Consider the following 21,823-nt stretch of genomic DNA (forward strand, 5'->3'; position numbering starts at 1 on the left):
GAAAAGTCAGTTTTATTGCGGCTATGCTCCACTCAGTGTATACAGCACTGGCCTTCCTTCTGATGAAACGGCCAGTGCTGCAGGCCGAGAAACGCGTTAAGGTACTCCATTGAAGGACTTCATCTGACTGCCGTAATCTCCTGATACCTCTTGAGCTGTATACACTGAGTGGAGCATAGCCGCAATAAAACGGACTTTTCTCCAGCGGCTGGATAATCTGCCTTTCCACTTTACTGTACCGTTGCACATCCAGATTGGTACAGCACCTACATCGGAGAAATATAACAGCAACCGAATGGATAGTCCACTAGCGGCGTGACCAGCTGTACTCCCATTGCATAGAGCCGCTGCAAACCCGGCTTAGTACAGCGCTTTCAACGGAGAGGCTCCCTTATCAGGTGATACACTATAAGTGAATTTGATTATTACCATCTATTCGTTACACATTAATACAGCGCCGGTGTCCGCATCTCCAACACTGGGACACTGTCTGCCAATGAGGCTTATATGTGCATAAGGAGAAGAGAGATCGTACATTTCAACAGTGATTTCTAACAGAGGTACCTCTCATCAGTTTCCTTCCCACATGTATTTCAGCTTGTGGACGCACGGCTGAATTCTATGAAGCATCAGTGCAGCTCTTAATCAAGGTCTACTAGACTTTTTTTACATACATCGGTCCAGGAGACATTGCAGTCCTATACACATTCATGTGATTTTTTCATTATCATTGTTCTAATAGTTTATTAGGCTATTTTATGTATCGTATTTTTATTTATGTGTCTAATATAACAACATTTTATCAATAAAAAAATATACATTAGATTCATCCAGCGCTCCCATTTCTTTTTTCTACAATATTTTTAATTCCTTTGTAACTAAGATATGACCACTGAGGCTGCGGTGCTGCAAAAGAGATCGGACTGGATTCTGAGACATGCCGATAACAGTCCCATAACACCTCTTCGTTTTTACAAGACTGTAGGTCTCCTCCTAGTCTCCACACTGAATGGCCCATGGAGTGCAGAAGCCATCTCAAGTCAGGGTTGGACTGGCCCACAGGGGTACAGGGGAAACCACCGGTGGGCCCCACTGCATGGCTACCCAACTCCTTCTCTCGGAATCAGGTTTGTAACTGTGCGCCTGAACTATACATTGTACATATGTTACCGTATACTGCACAGGACTATGGTGTATTTTCTATGGTGTATTGCTGTTATTAATCTGATACATTATCATGCATGCACTAGCAGTATTTACTATATAGGGGTCCAGACCATGCACTCTTTCACGGTTAGGCAGACCAATGTGGTGGCTGGCCACATCCCCTACGTAAACTTGCCACACCCCTGAACATGGGCTTCTACCACTGCATTCCCCCGGTAGGCCCTTCATGCCCTAGTCCTTCACCGTCTCAAGTAATAGTGATGTCATAAGCAAATGTTTACAACATTGCACACTTTGGGGGATATTCAATTGTTTGAAAAGTCAGTTGGGTGTCTGTTTTTTCCTATCTAATAGACAGGGAAAAACAGACACCCAACCGACTTTTCAAACATTTGTATTCCCCCCACAGTCTTCGTGTGTGTGCAGCAAGACTTTCCTACTCTTTTCATGTAGGCATAGTAGCAAAAATCACTCAACAGCACATAAATCGGTACTGTACTTAATCCACCTCTGAGTCAGGACCATTGTGAGAGGTAACAAAATATCAGAATGTACAGATAGTGCAGAGCATGTCTCAGCTGATGCATGCTACGATAGATAGATAGATAGATAGATAGATAGATAGATAGATAGATAGATAGATAGATAGATAGATAGATAGATACTGTAGATAACAAGTACTGGACTTTATTAATAATAATAAAGAGGAAATACAGTGCAAACAGTCACTGAGGATGAAATAACTGAAAAGTCCATTAATACAGCAACACTTAATTTTATGGATCCTTTTATTGACTAAGTGCATATTACACAGAGTTGTACAGTACGTTAAGCAGAACATAACACAAAACAAATTACATGCAACAACATGAAACAGAAGGTAAAGATGGCCCCACTCTAGTGAGATTGATATATATGAGTATACAGATGTAGCCATGCCCATCTTTAGGGATTAATGGAGCGAACGCCAGACATGCTATGCAGCAAAGATGAACATAGCTACATCTGTGTGTGTGTATATATATATATATATATATATATATATATATATACACACACACATCCGGGCATCATTTAATGAACTTTGGGAGTACCAGACTACCCACAAGTATATATATATATATATGAGTACCAGTTTGATTTCTCTCTTATGATAGATATATATATATATATATATATATATCTATGTATATATATAATCACACTCTTGTTGCTGGGTTCTTTTTCTTCTTCTGACAGCTCACAATACAGACTGTAATACTTATTATAATGCAAATAGCAATTACAGCTGAACACACAATCAGTGTCACCTCTGTTATGTTAATATTCTCTGTACTCTTATTAGCAGGGAAATCTGTTCTAGATGCGAGAGTTGTATGCTGAGGTGAGATAGTTGTGGGAGCTGGTGTTGTGGGAGCCGGTGTTGGAGGAAGTAGGAGAGCTGCTTGGGCTATGTTCGATACATCTGATTTATGGGACACTTTATCAATAGCAATTATAGCAAAATACAGGATAGTGCCATTTTGAATAACAATATTTTCCGGTACAAATGTGAATGCTTCTCTGGATCCAGCAGGCAATGGAGTGATGTGGGAGACATTGATTGGAGTTGATCCATCAAAGTTGTTTTGGAGGTCAATGTGTTTGGTGCTCATTCTTAAATCATAGCTTGAAGCTGGAGATCAAAAATATGTAATAAGCTATTCATGTAATGTACTAAAACTATATACTGTAACTTGAACTGGATTATTGTTATCATCATCATCATTATTATTATTATTATTATTATTGTTGTTTATTTATAGAGTGCCACTATGTTATGAAGTTCTGTATAGAGGATATTTAGTTATTCACACAAGTCCATGCCCACATAATGACGCATATTTGTGAACAATCAATTCATTTATCAGTATGTTTTTGGACTGTGGGAGGAAACCATTGCACCAGAAGAAGACCGATTCAAACACAGAGAATGCCCACACACGGGATGCAGATGGGATCCTGGTTGGAATGTAACAAACGGCCCAGAGCTGTAAGGCTACTACTGTTACTACTGTGCTACCCAGAGGTGTATCTATAATGGGTGCAAGGTTTGCGGTGCACATGGGCCCCTGGGTACAGGGGGGCCCACACTGCACACCATGCATCCATGTTCTTCAATACTTACCTTACTGGAGTCCCGCACCGGCCATGGCAGTTCTGGAAAATCAGGAGGCAGTCATTTTTCCAGCACTTTGCACATATGCAGTATGGAGACCTGCGCATGGCCAGTAGACTCTTGCACAGAGCTAGAGTTTACTAGGGTCACTGATCAGTGCTGCGGGTTAGAGGGGAGGGGGCCCAGATGGTGACTGCACATGGGCCCCTTCTTCTCTTAAAATGCCCCTGGTGCTACCTGTGCTGTACTATGAAGACCTCATAAAAGTTCACATATACTGGGTCCAACATAATATATGTGGAATGCAGCTAATATTTCACATATAACACAATTTATCTGTAATGTTTACTCTAAACAGAAATGTACAGTGCTAATGAAGCGAAATTTGGCCCCACACAGATCTAGTTATGCCCCTGTGTAGAGGTCTATGAAGACAGTGGTATGGGGATGATATCTCCAACTATAACATTTGGGAAACTGACACAAAACTTCATATATAGAGCCATTTGTATAAAAAAACTTGCCTTCCATCAATTTATTTCTACTTACTGGTACAAACTACTCTGAAGCAAACACTACTGTTCCTTAAGCTTATGCACTTTGATAGAAATGTAACTTAACTTTCACTGATTATTATAGCACATTGCTTTACAAAAGAGAATTTTCCGCGGTATTATTTGTTACCCATTTTGCACTTCATATTTGACCTCCAATAACATCATGTGACCTCCTCATTGAACAAGTGACCTCCTCCTTTAACTTGTACTTGATGGAGGAAAAAATATACAATAGGGCCATGTACCAGCGGTGGCTCCTACCTAATTGTAGTAGGGGGGCTGCCGCTACCCCCATGTCAAGAGAGGAGACAGCCAGACTCGGGTCCCAGCATCTGAGCACTGGAATTGGCATGCGCTGCAACCCATAGAAGCCAGATTGGCCTGACGATCAGGCAGGAACTGGCTTCCTACAGGAAACCAGCCAGCTCTCTGCTTATTGCTGCGTGGTCTGGCAGTACCCAGAGGGGAGAGTAAACACCTCCCAATGGCACTGCCTGTAGTGTCTGTGACTGACAGGTAGGACTCCCATTAGGAAGTCATTGAGTGTCACAGTGGAGCCTGTGCAGTCACAAACGGCATCTACACTGTAGCTTTACTGACACTGAGCGGGTGGGGCAGATTTTACCTGGGGGTCCTGCAGCCCATAATTAAAATCTGCCACTGCCATGTACTAATGAATTTAAATCACCTTGCTGTAACACTTGGTCACAGGCAATAGACAGCGCTGTTGCAGCATCCAGTGCTCATATTTCCCCAGTAAAGAGGATGTTCCGGTGCATAAACTGTACTGCTATGTAATTGGACAATGGTATTTACATCATGCAGCGCATAAATATAGAGATGGTCTTTTCAGCAACACTAATACTGTATGTTTTTCAATACCTTGTGCACAAGCTCATCTAGAGGAGAACTGCTACATCCAACGACATAGCTACCATAGGGAGTGCAGCTGCTAGGGTGCAAAGAGCTGAAAGGGGTCCACCTTCCCTGTCACAGTTACAAGTGTTATATACAAGGGTGTAGCTACCATAGGTGCAGGCAGTGCAGCTGCTATGGGGCCCAGAGCTGAGAGGGGTCCACCTTCCCTGTCAAAGTTACATGTGTTATATACAAGGGTGTAGCTACCATAGGTACAGGGAGTACAGCTACTATGGGGCAAAGAGCTGAGAGGGGTCCACCTTCCCTGTCACAGTTACAAGTGTTATATACAAGGGTGTAGCTACCATAGGTGCAGGGAGTGCAGCTGCTATGGGGCCCAGAGCTGAGAGGGGTCCACCTTCTCTGTCACAGTTACAAGTTTGTATACAAGGGTGTAGCTACCATAGGTGCAGGGAGTACAGCTGCTATGGGGCAAAGAGCTGAGAGGGGTCCACCTTCCCTGTCACAGTTACATGTGTTATATACAAGGGTGTAGCTACCATAGGTGCAGGGAGTACAGCTACTATGGGGCAAAGAGCTGAGAGGGGTCCACCTTCCCTGTCACAGTTACAAGTGTTATATACAAGGGTGTAGCTACCATAGGTGCAGGGAGTGCAGCTGCTATGGGGCCCAGAGCTGAGAGGGGTCCACCTTCTCTGTCACAGTTACACGTTTGTATACAAGGGTGTAGCTACCATAGGTGCAGGGAGTACAGCTGCTATGGGGCAAAGAGCTGAGAGGGGTCCACCTTCCCTGTCACAGTTACATGTGTTATATACAAGGGTGTAGCTACCATAGGTGTAAGGAGTACAGCTGCTAGGAGGCACAGAGCTTAGAGGGGCCACCTTCCCTGTCACAGTTACAAGTGGTGTATACAAGGGTGTAGCTACCATAGGTGTAGGGGGTGCAGCCACTATGGGGCCCAGGGCTGAGAGGGGCCCACCTTTCCTGTCACAGTTAAATGTGTTATATACAATGGCATAGCTACAGGGCTGGTGCAAGGTTTCTCAGCAAACCATCTGCCTACTGCCCCCTCCACCTTCTCCCCCCCCCCCCCCCCACACACACACACACACACACACACACCAAAAACCAACTGTCCAGTCTCCCAGGTGTAAAGTTGGCTTCCTAGAAAATTCACAGCCATTGTCATCCTCCTCTGATGGGGAGGGGAGAGTGGGTCCTCCCCCTCAGGGCCCTCTGCCTAATGGAAGCACCGAAGCTGCTAACTTGTATATGCAACAATATTAAAATATTTATATACTACCCAAATTTGGTGATAGGATACTTTATTTTGGATGGTACATTGACGATTTGTTTTCGTTTGGGGTGGCATGGATGTTGAGTTCATGGGGATGGTAGAGTCTCTGAATGCACTAACTAGCCCGATACGCTTTACATACCAGATTAATCAACAATCACTCAATTTTTTGGATGTGACAGTTTCATTCGAGGATAATTGTCTGATATCCACTCTCTACAGAAAAGAAACGGATCGTAATACGCTTTTACATGCTCATAGCCACCACCCCAACAGGTTAAAGGATAGCCTACCAGTTTCGCAGTTTATGTGGGTAATATGTTACAACACATCACCAACTAATATGGAAGCTCAGATTCACGAGATGGCAGAGAGGTTCTATGATCGAGGCTATTCGCGACAAACGGTCAACAGATGCCTCCCCAAGGCTAGACGTAGGCATTCACAACAGGTTGATAACTCCAGAACACTTACCAACACAGGAAGAATGATCTTCACCTCTACTTATGATGTTAAATCCACTCAGTCCAAGAAAATCATTAGGAGACATTGGCCTATTGTCTCCACGGAGCCTGTGTTTAAATCACAGATACCGATGCATACCGACGTGGGCTCAACCTAAATCAATTATTGATGAGATCAACTTTGCAACCAAGTGAAGCATCTGGAAACTGGTTGCCTGCTCACTGCAAGGGCTGGTTTAGATGTCCGGACTGCCCTATATGCAGATCTTTGCAGACTGGTACGAACTTCATGCATCCACATAGTGGAAAGAAGATCAATATTCGTTACCGACTTTATTGCAAAATGGACCATGTAATATATATTATCATTTGCCCTTGCAGCCTATATTATGTTGGTATGACATCCCGTTGCTTCAGGGACCGAATGGCGAACCATCGGTACTCAATACGTATTGCCTTGGCTACTAAAGAAACGGATAAGCCAGTGGCTAAGCATTTATTAGAATTGGACCACTCGGTTTCAAACATGAAATGCATGATAGTTGACCGTATTCCCGTATTACATCGAGGAGGTGATCGTGAGAAACTGTTACGGCAACGTGAATCACGCTGGATATATCAACTGGATACTTTGTCCCCCCGTGGCCTAAATGAGCATAATCCCTACAATAATTTTTTGCGTTAAGGGCACTAAGTGGCTATAGGGCATCCATTTTTAACCAATTAACTATATATATTTTTAGTTAGAACTTTTTTGTTATTGTTGTTGGCCATGTTGTATTGAGGGCAGTCACCCAATGGTTTCCCTTCTGGTGACCCGGGTGTACTGTTCTCAGTATTTCTGTCATATTTGTTTATTGTGTTTGTCATGTGTTGTCTAGTTTTATGTGGTGGTTGTCCCCAGGTGACTCCCTTCTATGTGCAATAGCTTAGCACTGAGCACTGTAACAAACATATATCGGGCACGATTGCGTGCCCTTTTGTAACATAGGGTTTGTAATATATGGTCACTATGTTCCCACATCCAATATGGCGTTGTTTAGCACACTTTTTGGTGCCTTGTGAGCGCTGGAGCTATGACTATGGATGTGCTGCATTACTTCCGGTTCCGGTAGTGATGCGTTCCACGGCTGGTGGAACGCACGCCACTTCCGGTCACGGCCGCGATTGTGAATCTTTGGATTTATACAGGTTTGTTTTAGGTGCACAATGGTGTTATTTACTGTATGCACTATTCACTTCTATTAGTGCTATATCCTTAGGTGTACTTCTGTGTATCAGTAAGATTTGATGCTATTCAAAGCACTTCCTGTATTAATTGATTGGTGGTAGTGGTTAGAGCAAGCTCTTGCTATATAAGGGAAGCCTGTGGGACGGACATTTGGTGAAGGGTGATACATTGGACAGTTGTCTCCTTGCTGTTCCCTTTGTGATGTCTTGATAAAGTTCATGAGGCAACCGAAACGTCGACACACCAGTTCCATGTACTTGTGAGTTATCATTAAAATGCCTGTTGACATATATTGGTGAGTGCCTACATTTCCAATTTGCTATATACTAGCAAGATTGCAGAAACAGGACTCACAGTTACTCACGTTGAGCACAGACAGACTTGGTGGGCACCCACGACATCCCTGGCTGTTCCTCTTCTCTAAAAGAAAAGGAGGAGCTTGGCTGTGCTGAGGAGAGGCAGGGTGATAAAGAAAGCGTTCTCTCTTTCATTCACTGTGCGGTACCGCCCTCCAGTTGTCACCGCCCATAGGCAGCTGCCTAAAGCTGCCTAGTGGTAGCGCCGGCCCTGCGTAGCTACAATAAGTACACACCTTCCCCACTGGCCACACTCCCCTTTCAGCAAAGGGCCCAGCAGAGTTATCGGCGCCCCTGCACCCACCTTATTGGAATTTGAAGTAGGTGGATGTTATACAATTATTATTTTTTTTTAAAGTACACTGGAAGACCTTATGCTTTTCTCTGTGCGAATCCATGCTCATCTGATGTCATACACACGTGTGTCATGACGGATCACATGCATGATACTGCAGGACTGGAGACACAGGCGTCCCCTGGAACCGGCACCCAACAGCTGTCTAATCACCAACAGACTGCCAGGAGTATTCAGCCAGCCCGGCTCTCTCACAAATTTGGCAGAGCTCGCGGTCCACAGGAAATGCCTTTTATACATCCTTGACGGCTGGCACCCTGGGACTTACAGCGCACTAAGTGGCTCTTTGGTTGCCTTGTGGTCAATCTGCTGCTGTCCCCAACTGCTGCTCTATGGGGGTCATTCTGAGTTGATCGCTAGCTGCCGTTGTCCGCAGTGTAGCAATCAGGCTAAAAATTGGCATTTCTGCGCATGCATATGCACTGCAATGCGCACGCGCGATGAACAGGTACAAAGTCCTTTGTGGTTTTGCACAGGTTCTAGCGACGTTTTCATTCGCACTGGCGGCCGCAAGAAGATTGACAGGAAAGGGGCGTTTCTGGGTGTCAACTGACCATTTTCAAGGAGTGTTTAGAAAAACGCAGGCATGCCATGGAAAACGCAGGCGTGGCTGGGCGAACACTGGGCAGGTATCTGACGTCAAAAGCCAACCCTCCAACATTAGAATCAACGTACACGAAGAGTAAGTCCAGGGCCTGTCTTGTTTTGCACAAAATGTTTTTGCAGGCGCTCTGCTGCACAGGCGTTAGCACTTCTGCAAAGCAAAAATACACTCCCCGGTGGGCGGCGACAATGCGTTTGCATGGCTGCTAAAAACTGCTAGCGAGCGATCAACTCGGAATGACCCCCTATAGCTCTTATTATCTGTGCAGGAAGAACTATAGTATCAGGCACCCTTGGGAGGGTGATTCTTCCTTTACAGGTGGAAATCCTTTTACTTACATTATGTGACTCCTTATAGAGCCTATACGTTGAGGCCTGCTCATAAAGGACCTGCAAGAATAATTGAATAATTGGGAGGAGTGATCGATGTACAATTGAAGAAATGCTGGTGAACGCTCTATTTGGTACCATTAGCTTCATAAATCTGCAAAGGCCTTTCAAAACTTGTCTAGGAAGAATTTTAAAAAAGCACTCCTCTTCTCAACCTTTGGTGACAATTATCTCCTTCCTGAATGAAGCTTCATGTGCGCTCATTCATTGACCAGCTATTACCTGAGTAAGAAAGACCCAGATAATACTGCATTTGCTGTGGTGGATTTATTCTTTGAATGGCTGGGGCTGCTCTATGGACCAGACAGAGCAGCATCAGTAGAGGAAATTCTGCATATTTTAATTCAAGGCGATAGGCCAGTATACAATTATTATGCAACATTCAGAGGTGGGGTTGTTGAATGTGGATGGAACCAACCTTTGTTTTGCCTTGTAAATGATTGCTGCTTTAAAAAAATGGGCAGACTCGCACAAAAATCCAGCACCTCCGGAACGTGGAGGCTATTACATTTAGCTGAGTATGTTTGGAACAGCTGATAAGGCTTGCTTGTAGAATATGCCTGAACAATATGCTGATTCTTCTGATTTATTTTGCAAGCAGTCTACTGATAAATAACCTCAGTATTGAAATGTTGATGTCTGGAGCTAAAATCCCTAAGAGAAATTTATTGGCATTTTCTAAACTAAAGTTTCATGCCATGGCATAAGACTACAACCGTTGGATATAAGGAACAGATTAGCAGCTTGTTTGTGAACCTTCTATTCTGTTCCTCTAAGGAGAGACAAGAGCAACAAGATCAACCCAACTGTATCAGTTCATCAGCTGCTAGTACAGCGGCCTATAAAGAGGGTGCCAAGTGAATCTTTATGTGAATACCACTGCCTTACTCAGAAGTTCTTTCTCAAAACTCGTAGTACAATTTATTAAGTAAGGAAATTAATTAATCCACAAATTCAGTAAGCACGTGATGACAGAAATAAGAGAAAGTGGGTACTTTCTTTTACCATAACCTTTTTCGGATTGGCGTAATCAATGAAGCGGTATTATATAATGCGCTGTCTTTTTTTTGTCAATTAAAAAAATAATCCTGCTCTTATGAAGATGTACAGTAGAATGGTTTGACAAATCATTTCTTTAAACTTTCCTTGAAACACTGGCTCATCTGTTGCTAAGCAGTCAGGACGTGTTTTCCTGTGCCACCGTAGCTCTGACCTTTAACATGTGGGATGGACATTTGGACATTTTGAATATCTTGTTATGTCTTTTTACATTCTCCAGCAGTATTCCACAATTCTGTTATACCCCTTTCACGCCGCACAAATAACCCGGTATCGACCCGGCATATTGCCGGATCGACAGGGTCGGCGTGCAGTGTGAAAGGGGCATAACCGAAATCCAGGGTCGCCTGACCCGGCAATTCAACCCGGGTATAAAGCAGTGTTATACCCGGGTTGAATACCGGGTCAGTGGCTGCGTAAACGGGCTCACCCATTTACTAGATAGGGAGAGGCGGCGCGGAGATGAGCTCATCTCCTACCGCTGCCTCCACCTCTGCCCCTGCCACCAGCTCCGCCCCCCCCCCCCCCCCGCTGCTATGGCAACCCACCCGGCATATTGCCAGGTCGGGAAAGCCTGCAGCAGCAGCTGCCAATGCCGGATCCCACCCGGGAAGGACCCGTTTCCAATTCCCGGGTGGGATCCGGCATTGGCAGTGTGAAAGGGGTATTACCCTTTCACACTGCAAATATATCCCGGGATATTGCTGATATTGTCGATTAACTCTGCGTTTCAACCCGGTATAAAAGCAGTGTTAAACATGGGTTGGATCCGAATCAATGTGCACTCTAAAGTGTTCAACCCGGGTTATTCAACCCTGCATTCATGTAAAAGTGCTGATTGGCTGTTCTTTGTGTGCCTTGATGATGTCAGCAGCCTGAGCTCTGCTACACAGGAGAGCATTAAGAATTAGAACTATTAGGAATTAGGGGTGAGGCAGAGATTGCTAGGCAGCTTACTGCATACCTCCCAACTTATTAAAAGTACAAAGAGGGACCTAGGCACGCATGCCCGAAAAGGGGGTGTGGCCTATATGAAAGGGGGTGTGATCTATACGAAAGGGGGCGCGGTCTCACGACAGAGCTGCAATCATGAGTCACGCCCCCTTGTACCGTCACTGAGCTGCTGGCATGCCTCCTCTCCCTCTGTCACGTGTGAATAGATGCTGTGACAGGATGCTGTGACTCCCAACTGCCCCCCCCCCCCCAACTGCGGGACACTGCGGCCCGCGGGTGGGACAGCGGGCCAGTCCCAAAAAAATGGGACTGTCCCGCGAAAATCTGGACAGTTGGAAGGTATGTTACTGGTACAGAAAAAGATGCAATTGTGTATAAAAACATAGCTCTGTCAGCCATGATTCCTGGAATGCTGTGAGCTGTCCCCACCCTCTCCTTTTGTCCCCTTCTGCTACCTCATCTATCTGAGCCAAAAAAAGTCCATTTAAAATGACATCCATGGTGTTTTAATTGCTGACCCCGGTTGAGTTAAAAGGAGCCAACCCTGCAATAACCCAGGTTGAAAGTGTAGTGTGAAAGGGTCGGACCCATGTCTGACCCAGGTCGGATCTGGAGATATCTTTCGGAGTGTGTTAAATTCTCTCTCACAGTATACACCAATCATAAGATTCTCTTCAAGATCCCTGGTGTCTCAATTTATGTCAGTGATCATTGTTATTTTCATGCTTTATTTTAAAGACCATACTAATCATCACGCAGATAACATCAGATGTGCATTTACTATCTTTGACTAATTAATACCTTTAGTTGATTGACCTACAGTATATCCTAATCCCAAACTCCTTTAAGGGAGTTTCATTGCTACTCCTAAACTTCACAGGAAAATATACGTTATGGTAAGAACTTACCGTTGATAATGGTATTTCTCCTAAGTCCACAGGATGCACAGGATAACATTGGGATATGATGAAGCGACAGCGGATTTGCACCAATCTGTCAAAGCTTTTCGACCTCCCAGCATGCAACGTCCATATATCCCATCTCCTGGCTCAGACAAATCACTTGTTTTCCCAAAGCTTAATGCAGGAGCATCATAGATAGCCCTAATCAGGTGAGAAGAACACACATGCACACCCTTCCGTACAAAAGGATCCTCAAATCAGGTGCGTCCCTGTAGATGCTGTGGACTTAGGAGAAATACCGTTATCAACAGTAAGTTCTTACCATAACGTATATATCTCTGGCAGGGTCCACAGGTTATCCACAGGATAACATTGGAATTTCCCAAAGCAATTTAGTGGTGGGGACGGTCCTGATTGGACAGGAAAATCCTTCGCCCAAATTCAGCATCCTGAGAGGCAAAGGTATCCATTGCATAATGTCTGATGAATGTGTTAATTAAAGACCATTTGGCTGCCTTTCATATCTGTTCTGCTGAAGCACCACGTTGTGCTGCCCATGATAGACCTACCTTACGAGTAGAGTGAGCAGAGACATTAGCCGGAACAGGGAGATCAGCGTGAGAATATGCTTCTGAAATAGTCATCTGAAACCACCTCACCAGTGTCTGCTTATCAGTAGGCCATCCTCTCTTGTGAAATCCATAGAGAATGAAGAGAGAATCTGTCTTTCTGATTGCACTGGTAAGATTCACGTACATCCTTAAGGTACCGGATCACGTCCAGTGATGCATCTCCCGCAGAAAGGCCCGGTTCCTGGAAAGCCAGGACTACAATTCTTCTTTAAGGTGAAATTTAGACATCACCTTGGGAACATACCCAGATTTAGTTCTGATAACCGCTCTATCTGATAAAAGATCAGAAATGGAGGACGACACAACAATGCCCCTAAAACTGACACTCTTCTAGCTGACGACATGGCCAGTAGAAAGAGAACTTTAACTTTGCCTGAATTAGGGAAAAAGTTCCAATATATTTATTTATATTAATGGACCTTCTTCCTTGGTTCATTGCCCCTGCAACATAACCTTCCTGACACTGCTCCCCAGCCCTGGAGACTGGCATCTGTTATCAGAATTTCCCAATCTGATATCCAAAAGGGTCTCACTTTGTCCAGATGGGATGTCTGTAGCCACCAGGCTAAGGACCTCCTTACTTCCACCGTAAGGACCATAGTCTGCGTTTTTATCATCTGATGAAACCCATTCCATTTGGCAAGGTTCAGATAATGCTGAGGCCTCAGGTGTAACTTAGCATACTCAAATGTTGACACCATCAATCCGATCACATGCATTGCTGCGTGAATGGATACCCTTTGACTGTGTAGCAGCTCCTGAATCCTTGACTGAACTTTGTATATCTTTTTCAGAAGTAAAAATACTCTTTGAAGGCTTGAATCCAGTACAGCCCCCAAGTGAGGCATCCGCTGTGATGTAACCAGAGACAATTTTGCCCAATTTATGAGCCACCCGTGCTTCTGCAGACACGTTATTGTCTGTTGCAGATGACACAGGAGCAATTCCTGAGACTGTGCCAGGATTAAAATATCATAGAGGTATGGAAAAATTATTATCCTCTGCTGGCGGAGATAAGCTGCCATTACCACCATAATTTTGGTAAATACTCTGGGGGCTGTGGCTAACCCAAAAGGTAGGGCCTGGAACTGAAAATGCTGTTGGATGATAGCGAACCTGAGATAGCACTGATGGGACAGTGCTATAGGAACATGTAGGTAAGCATCCTGGATATCCGGGGATACCATACAATCCCCTGGCTCCATGGTCAAACTGATGGGATGTAAAGTCTTCATATAAAACCGAGGTACCCAAATGTACTTGTTCAGCACTTTGAGATTGAGTATGGGCTGGAATGACCCATTTGGCTTCTGAACTAGAAACAGGTTGGAGTAAAAACCCTGTCCTCGTTGTGCAGGAGAAACTGGAATGATTACTCCTGACTGAAGAAATTTCTGAACTGCCTCTTGCAAAGCCCTGGCCTTTGTCTCTACCTGAGATGGACTGGTACAAAAAAACCTTTGAGGAGGGTGTTTCTTGAAGGCAAATGCATAACCGAGAGATACCGCTTCCTGCACCCAGGCATCTGTTGTAGACTGCTGCCAGATATAAGGAAACAGAAGAAGTCGGCCCCCCACCCTGGAATCCCCCAGGTGGAGGCCCGCAGGATCAGACTGATGGCTTATTTTCTGTTTTACCAATCGGTCCTCTGGTAGCCCAATGCTTTTTAGTCTTACCAGACTTGTTGTATTGGGGCTGTTTGTCATCACTTTTCCCTTTAGCTTGTCTTTGAGACCGAAAGGGCCGAAAAGCTGGAACTTTAGCTTTGAATTTGTATGTGGAAGGAAACTGCCTTCTTGGAGTCTGCTTCTGACTCCAAAATATCCATCAATTCTTTACCAAAAAGAATATCTCCAGAGAAATGTAAAGACTCCAAAACCTTTTAAATTCTGAATCAGCTTTCCATGTATGTAGCCAAACTGCTCTACGAGCGGCTACTGTTAAAACTAATGCCGTGGAGGCAATTGTACCCATATCCAAAGCTGCTTCTTCCAAGAACATTGCAGCCTTTTTTATATGTGCTATATGGGATTTTTGCTATCTAGATGCCATTGAAAGATCTCCTTCCAATGCATCAGCCCAGGCAGCCACTGCTTTTGCCATCCAAGCTGAAGCCATGGCTGGTCTTATGACTGCCCCAGACAGGGAAAAAATGGTTTTAAAAAACCATCCATTCTCCTATCCGTGACATCATTTAATGATGTTAAAGGCAGAGGTAATGTAGATTTTCGCATCGAATAACATACGTATATATTTTGAGGGCCACCTCCCTCTTTAAATAATCCCCAGATGGAAAAGGATAATTGGAATTCAATTTCCTAGGATTTCTAAGCTTCTTACTGGGCATAGCCCAATCCTCTTCCATGATTTCCGTCAGCTGATCTGACCCAGGAAACTCAGTCTTAACTGTTTTGGGACGTTTAAACACATATGCCTTGGATTTTAACACAGGCTCTGCTGATTCTTCTAAGGATAGAATGGCTTTCATTGCTTAATACACTGCCACTCCATGAACCTATAGTGAATACAGATGCCCAAGTGAACACTGACGCACCAGTCACTCAGCCGCTTATGCTGCGACTGGGTCCCTTAGTACACAGTGTCTCAGATGGAAGCGGGAAAACAGTTCATGGCAGGAGACTCTGAGGAAACTGGTCATGAACCGGGGGGAGGGGCAACCCAGGAGAGCGTCTGACTCCCCAATGCTGACATCAAACCTAGGGATCACGGCCTCAGACTACTCCTGGAGCCTATAATCCCTAAGGGCTAGTGCTGTTGCACCCGAGGTGGCATCCACTTCTGCGACTGTTTGGTAGTCTCCTCCCACAGCAGTGTGGCTGTGTCCTATTCCCCCTCTAAGCGGAACCGATGCCTTACCTTCTCCCCGTGCTCCGGCCACAGCCTGGTAATGTCTGCTTGACCTGCTAGTATATCTGACACAGACACCCATCGAAACAGCACTGTACTCGTGGAGAGAAATAAGATAAAAAAGCTTATGGCTGCTAAAAAACAGCAGCCAATTGACCATTGGCCAGCTACTGCCGCACCAAACATAAAACTGATTTGTCTGAGCCATGGACGGGACCGTTGCATGCTGGGAGGCCGAAAAGCTTTGACCGATTGGTGCAAATCCGCTGTCGCTTCATCATATCTGAATGTTATCCTGAGGATAACCTGTGGACCCTGCCGGAGAATTACTTCTTTGGGTTTACTTTACAGATCATGATGTTTGCAGAACTGGAACTAATCCCACAAAACTATTTGTGACTCTCACTTCATCAAGATGTGGAACTGTTGCCTATAATATAATCATGCCTGAATCAAAATTCCTCATCAGGCATCTACTGGTCCATTTTATCTTCTGCTCATGCTTACCTAAATGTGGAACCATTTGGCGATAGGTTTTATTACTAAACTCTCTAGACATTGGGTTCAACACTGCATTCAATAAACTTCCTGATAACATTAGGTCCACTGGAAATAGAAACATAAAGACCTCCAGAGTTTGATTCATACCCTTGAAATTGCTCACACTTGGCTACAGTCTTCTAAGCCTGACCTAGACGGAAAATTTTCTGGCTTTCTTTCTGTTCTCTGTATCATTACTCCGTATACAGGGACACAAAACAGAAGCATTAGTCGTTTTCTATATTCACACTTGCTGAATGTGTGATTTCTATATTGCAGGAACATCCAGCGCAGTTCCAGTGTGAAGGAGAAACGTGTTTGAAATCTCTAACTACTTCTAAAAGATGCTAACAATTTTGTCTAGGCCAATGAAAGATTTTTTGTGGAATTAGCGGTCCTAGTAAATTTTTATGCCTTTTGTGTTTTTCACCTCTTAAAAACAAAGACTTGAGAATACTAAAATAGTTACAATTTTCACAATTTTCTGGAAGGAACGGTGTATTACAGATTGAGTATCCCATATCCAAATATTCCGAAATACGGAATATTCTGAAATACAGACTTTTTTGAGTGAGAGTGAGATAGTGAAACCTTTGTTTTTTGATGACTCACTGTACACAAACTTTAGTTTAATACACAAAGTTATTAAAAATATTGTATTAAATGACCTTCAGGCTGTGTTTATAAGGTGTATATGAAACATAAATGAATTGTGTGAATGTACACACACTTTGTTTAATGTACAAAGTTATAAAAAATATTGGCTAAAATGACCTTCAGGCTGTGTGTATAAGGTGTATATGAGACATAAATGCATTCTGTGCTTAGATTTAGGTCCCATCACCATGATATCTCATTATGGTATGCAATTATTCCAAAGTACGGAAAAATCCGATATCCAAAATACCTCTGGTCCCAAGCATTTTGGATTAGGGAGACTCAACCTGTATTAAAAAGTATTGCGATAGTGAAAAGACTTTTTGACACAACTGTGCATATACTGTACATATAATAAAGTCATCTGCTGTTAAAAAATTAGGTCATATCGGACCTAATATGCACAGTGAGCCCCAACATAAATGTTGTTGTCACATGCACACACTGTGCGCCCCCGCCAAAATTAACATTAATGTAAAAACAGTAACCATCACTACTTACCGATCTTCTCTGTTAGGTGCATGCATGCCAGTACAAATATGCATACGGTGTGCTGCTAGCTACCAGGAGCACCACGTCACACCATTTGACAGGTTCTTTGACATGGGAGGGTCTTGCTGTGCTACATGCTGAAGCCAGATCTATCTATCTATCTATCTATCTATCTATCTATCTATCTATCTATCTATCTATCTATCTATCTATCTAATAGGTAGGCAATGCTGGGCACAGTTGCTAGTATGCATATATATATGAACTTTTGTTCTCAAAGCATATTATGAGTTCTATTTATCACCATCCGCATCTGATGATACGGATGACAGGTGATAAATTCGACCTAACTCGCACTGCGATAATTGAGTACATCGCATTGATGTATCAATTATCGCATGAAGGGACAGAGCTAGAGGCAGCGCTCACCAGAGTAGCGGACACCGGCTCCCTGGACAGGTGAGTATGGAATTTTGTTTTTCCTTTTTTTTTTACACTGTGATCACCTTGTGTGTCCATCCGCAGTGACGTGCGGTGGGGTGAGGCAGAGCCTTTCCTGTCATACTAACATTTCTGCCAGAGTTTTGACTGTATAAAGTATATGAAAAATACAAAGAATTTGTTTGAAATATCTTCTTGGCATTATTCTAATCATTTTTATAGCCAAAACTCTGGAGTAAAAAGTCTATGGCCTCACTTGTCTATCTTTTCTGTACATCTTTGATCAAAACTCACCAAAATTCCAGGCATTTATACTGCTGCACCTGTGTATAATGCCCATATGTACTCTTTGGCTCATATATTGCATGTAAATCTGGCTCTGGTGCTAGCCAGTGCCTCCTGAGCCATTTAGCTCACTGCACGTCCCATCGGACACACATAGCTGATCACTGGAGACGGGTCCCGCACAGCTGTCTCTGCAAGGGGCAGAGAAAGTTGGGCAAAAGGGTGCACATTGTGATCTCGCCAGCCTGAGCTGTCGAGATTATCACAGGGCTCACTGCTATATTTTTATTACTTTTTTTTATTTTTTTATTAGTAAATCCGGGCCAGATCGCATTTCCCATTATAAGTATGGGGAATGCGATCTGAGTAACTAAAAAAAAAAAAAAAAATCACAATTAAAGGGTTTGGAGCACTTTTTCATGAAAACAGCCCCAAATGCCCTTTAATAAATTTCAGTGATACTAAAATAAGGTGCAAAGGGTGTGAAAACACCCTTTATCAAAATTATTATAGTAAAAATAATGTTAATAAATGGGCCCCTAAGGCTTTATGATTTTATGTTTAATGTGATTTTTTTTATTTATTTGTGGCAATAAAAGATATATGTCCACCGGAATTTTCTGCGCTATATAAGAAACTTTAATAAATAAATAAATGATCAACTAAACACTAAGATGCAATGCTGGGATTCAGACAATGGGGGTGATTCAGACCTGATCGTAGATATACTAAATGTAGCACATCTACAATCAGTTTCTCTGACATGCTTTCACACCCATGAAGGGTGGTAGCGCCTGACATGTGGGGTACATGTCAGGCGCTACCACCCTTCATGGGTGTGAAAGCATCGCACAACGGGAATGCTTTCACACTCGCCAAGTAGCTCCTTTCCTGCGCAGCCTAACTAAGCTAGCAGGCAGCTACCCGCCACGATCTGGGCCGCAGTGGCTGCGTGTGACGTCATGCAGCCGATGCGGCCCACCCTCGCAACGTTCCGGACATGCCTGCGTTGTTCGGACCGTGCCCCACTAATGGTGTTCTAACGCCGTTGGCATGCCCCCTCCCGCCCCACGACTTCCTCTGCCTGTCAATCAGCTAGAGGTGATTGCACCAGTGAGGTGCTTTTAGCATCTAACTGGGGCTTACTGGGTGCGCAAGCGCACTCCACAAAAGCCTTCAGAGTGCGATCGCTGATGTTGCAGCAATTGCCTCTGAATCCCCCCCCTATGTGCAATGATGTGGGGAGTCTTCTTGAGAATTTATTGCGAATTGAGCTTCTCATCTTGCATATTAAACATCATTTGTGTGTGGTGCCTTCTGAAGGAATACATACTATTTACCGCTGGTCGGGATGCCGTTTGTCAATATCCCGACAGCGGCATCCTATCCTTCAGAATGCCGGCAGCGGGGTGAGCGGTAAGAGTCCCCTTGCGGGCTCCCTGTACTCGCCACGCTGCAGGCTCAGTGGCTCGCTGCACTCGCCACAGGATCTATTCCCACGATATGGGTGTCGTGGACACCCACAAGTGGAAATAGCCCTGTGGTGCCGGAATTCCAGCGGTCGGTATTGTTGGTTGTCAGGATTTCGCCGTTGGTATCCTGAATGCCGGGATCCTGACACCCGGCATGTTAACTGCAACCCCTTATGAAATGTATTTATTTATAGGTCTTAGTAGTACAATAATCATGAGGGGAAAAAAATAAGATTTTACTCACCGGTAAATCTATTTCTCGTAGTCCGTAGTGGATGCTGGGACTCCCTAAGGACCATGGGGATTAGCGGCTCCGCAGGAGACTGGGCACAACTAAAAAAAGCTTTAGGACTACCTGGTGTGCACTGGCTCCTCCCACTAAGACAATCCTCCAGACCTCAGTTAGGATACTGTGCCCGGAAGAGCTGACACAGTAAGGAAGGATTTTGAATCCCGGGTAAGACTCATACCAGCCACACCAATCACACCGTATAACTCGTGATACTATACCCAGTTAACAGTATGAAATATAACTGAGCCTCTCAACAGATGGCTCAACAATAACCCTTTAGTTAGGCAATAACTATAAACAAGTATTGCAGACAATCCGCACTTGGGATGGGCGCCCAGCATCCACTACGGACTACGAGAAATAGATTTACCGGTGAGTAAAATCTTATTTTCTCTGACGTCCTAAGTGGATGCTGGGACTCCGTAAGGACCATGGGGATTATACCAAAGCTCCCAAACGGGCGGGAGAGTGCGGATGACTCTGCAGCACTGAATGAGCAAACTCTAGGTCCTCCTCAGCCAGGGTATCAAACTTGTAGACTGTTGCAAAAATGTTTGAACCCGACCAAGTAACAGCTCGGCAAAGTTGTAAAGCCGAGACCCCTCGGGCAGCCGCCCAAGAAGAGCCCACTTTCCTCGTGGAATGGGCTTTTACAGATTTAGGGTGCGGCAGTCCAGCCGCAGCATGTGCAAGTTGAATCGTGCTACAGATCCAGCGAGCAATAGTCTGCTTAGAAGCAGGAGCACCCAGCTTGTTGGGTGCATACAGGATAAATAGCGAGTCAGTTTTCCTGTCCAGCCGTACTGGAAGATATACTTTTCAGGGCCCTGACTACGTCCAGTAACTTGAAATCCTCCAAGTCCCAAGTAGCCGCAGGCACCACAATAGGTTGGTTCACATGAAAAACTGATACCACCTTAGGAAGGAATTGGGAACGAGTCCTCAATTCCGCCTTATCCATATAAAATACAGATAAGGGCTTTTGTATGACAAAGCCGCCAATTCTGATACACGCCTGGCCGACGCCACGGCCCACAGCATGACCACTTTCCACGTGAGGTATTGTAGCTCCATGGATTTAAGTGGCTCAACCCAATGCGACTTCAGGAAATCCAACACCACGTTGAGATCCCACGGTGCCACTTGAGGCACAAACGGGGGCTGACTATGCAGCACTCCCTTAACAAAAGTCCGAACTTCAGGCAGTGAAGCCAGTTCTATTTTGGAAGAAAAATCGATAGAGCCGAAATCTGGACCTTCATGGAACCCAATTTTAGGCCCATAGTCACCTCTGACTGTAGGAAGTGCAGAAATCGACCTAGCTGAAATTTCTCCTTTGGGGCCTTCCTGGCCTCACAGCACGCAACATATTTCCACCATATGCGGTGATAATGGTTTGCGTTCACTTCTTTCCTAGCTTTAAATAGCGTAGGGATAACTTCCTCCTGAATGCCCTTTTCCTTCAGGATCCGGCGTTCAACCGCCATGCCGTCAAACGCAGCTGCGGTACGTCTTGGAACAGACAGGCCCCCTGCTGCAGCAGGTCCTGTCTGAGCGGCAGAGGCCATGGGTCCTCTGAGATCATTTCTTGGAGTTCTGGTTACCAAGCTCTTCTTGGCCAACCCGGAACAATGAGTATAGTTCTTATTCCTCTCCTTCTTATTATTCTCATTACCCTGGGTAAGAGAGGCAGAGAAGGGAACACATACACCGACTGGTACACCCACGGTGTTACCAGAGCGTCCACAGATATCGCCTGAGGGTCCCTT

General features: G+C 44.5%; 1 protein-coding gene across 1 annotated transcript in view; it reads right to left on the bottom strand.

Moving 5' to 3' along the window:
• Positions 1-2,366: 2,366 nt before the first annotated feature.
• Positions 2,367-21,823, bottom strand: part of CLCA4 (chloride channel accessory 4) — a 162,574-nt gene continuing 143,117 nt past the window's right edge. The window contains exon 14 of the mRNA XM_063941503.1: positions 2,367-2,842. Coding sequence (XP_063797573.1) covers positions 2,367-2,842 — 476 coding nt within the window. The remainder of the gene's footprint in view (positions 2,843-21,823) is intronic.

The sequence above is a fragment of the Pseudophryne corroboree genome, chromosome 9 (assembly GCF_028390025.1).
Source record: "Pseudophryne corroboree isolate aPseCor3 chromosome 9, aPseCor3.hap2, whole genome shotgun sequence".
NCBI classification, from domain to species: domain Eukaryota; kingdom Metazoa; phylum Chordata; class Amphibia; order Anura; family Myobatrachidae; genus Pseudophryne; species Pseudophryne corroboree.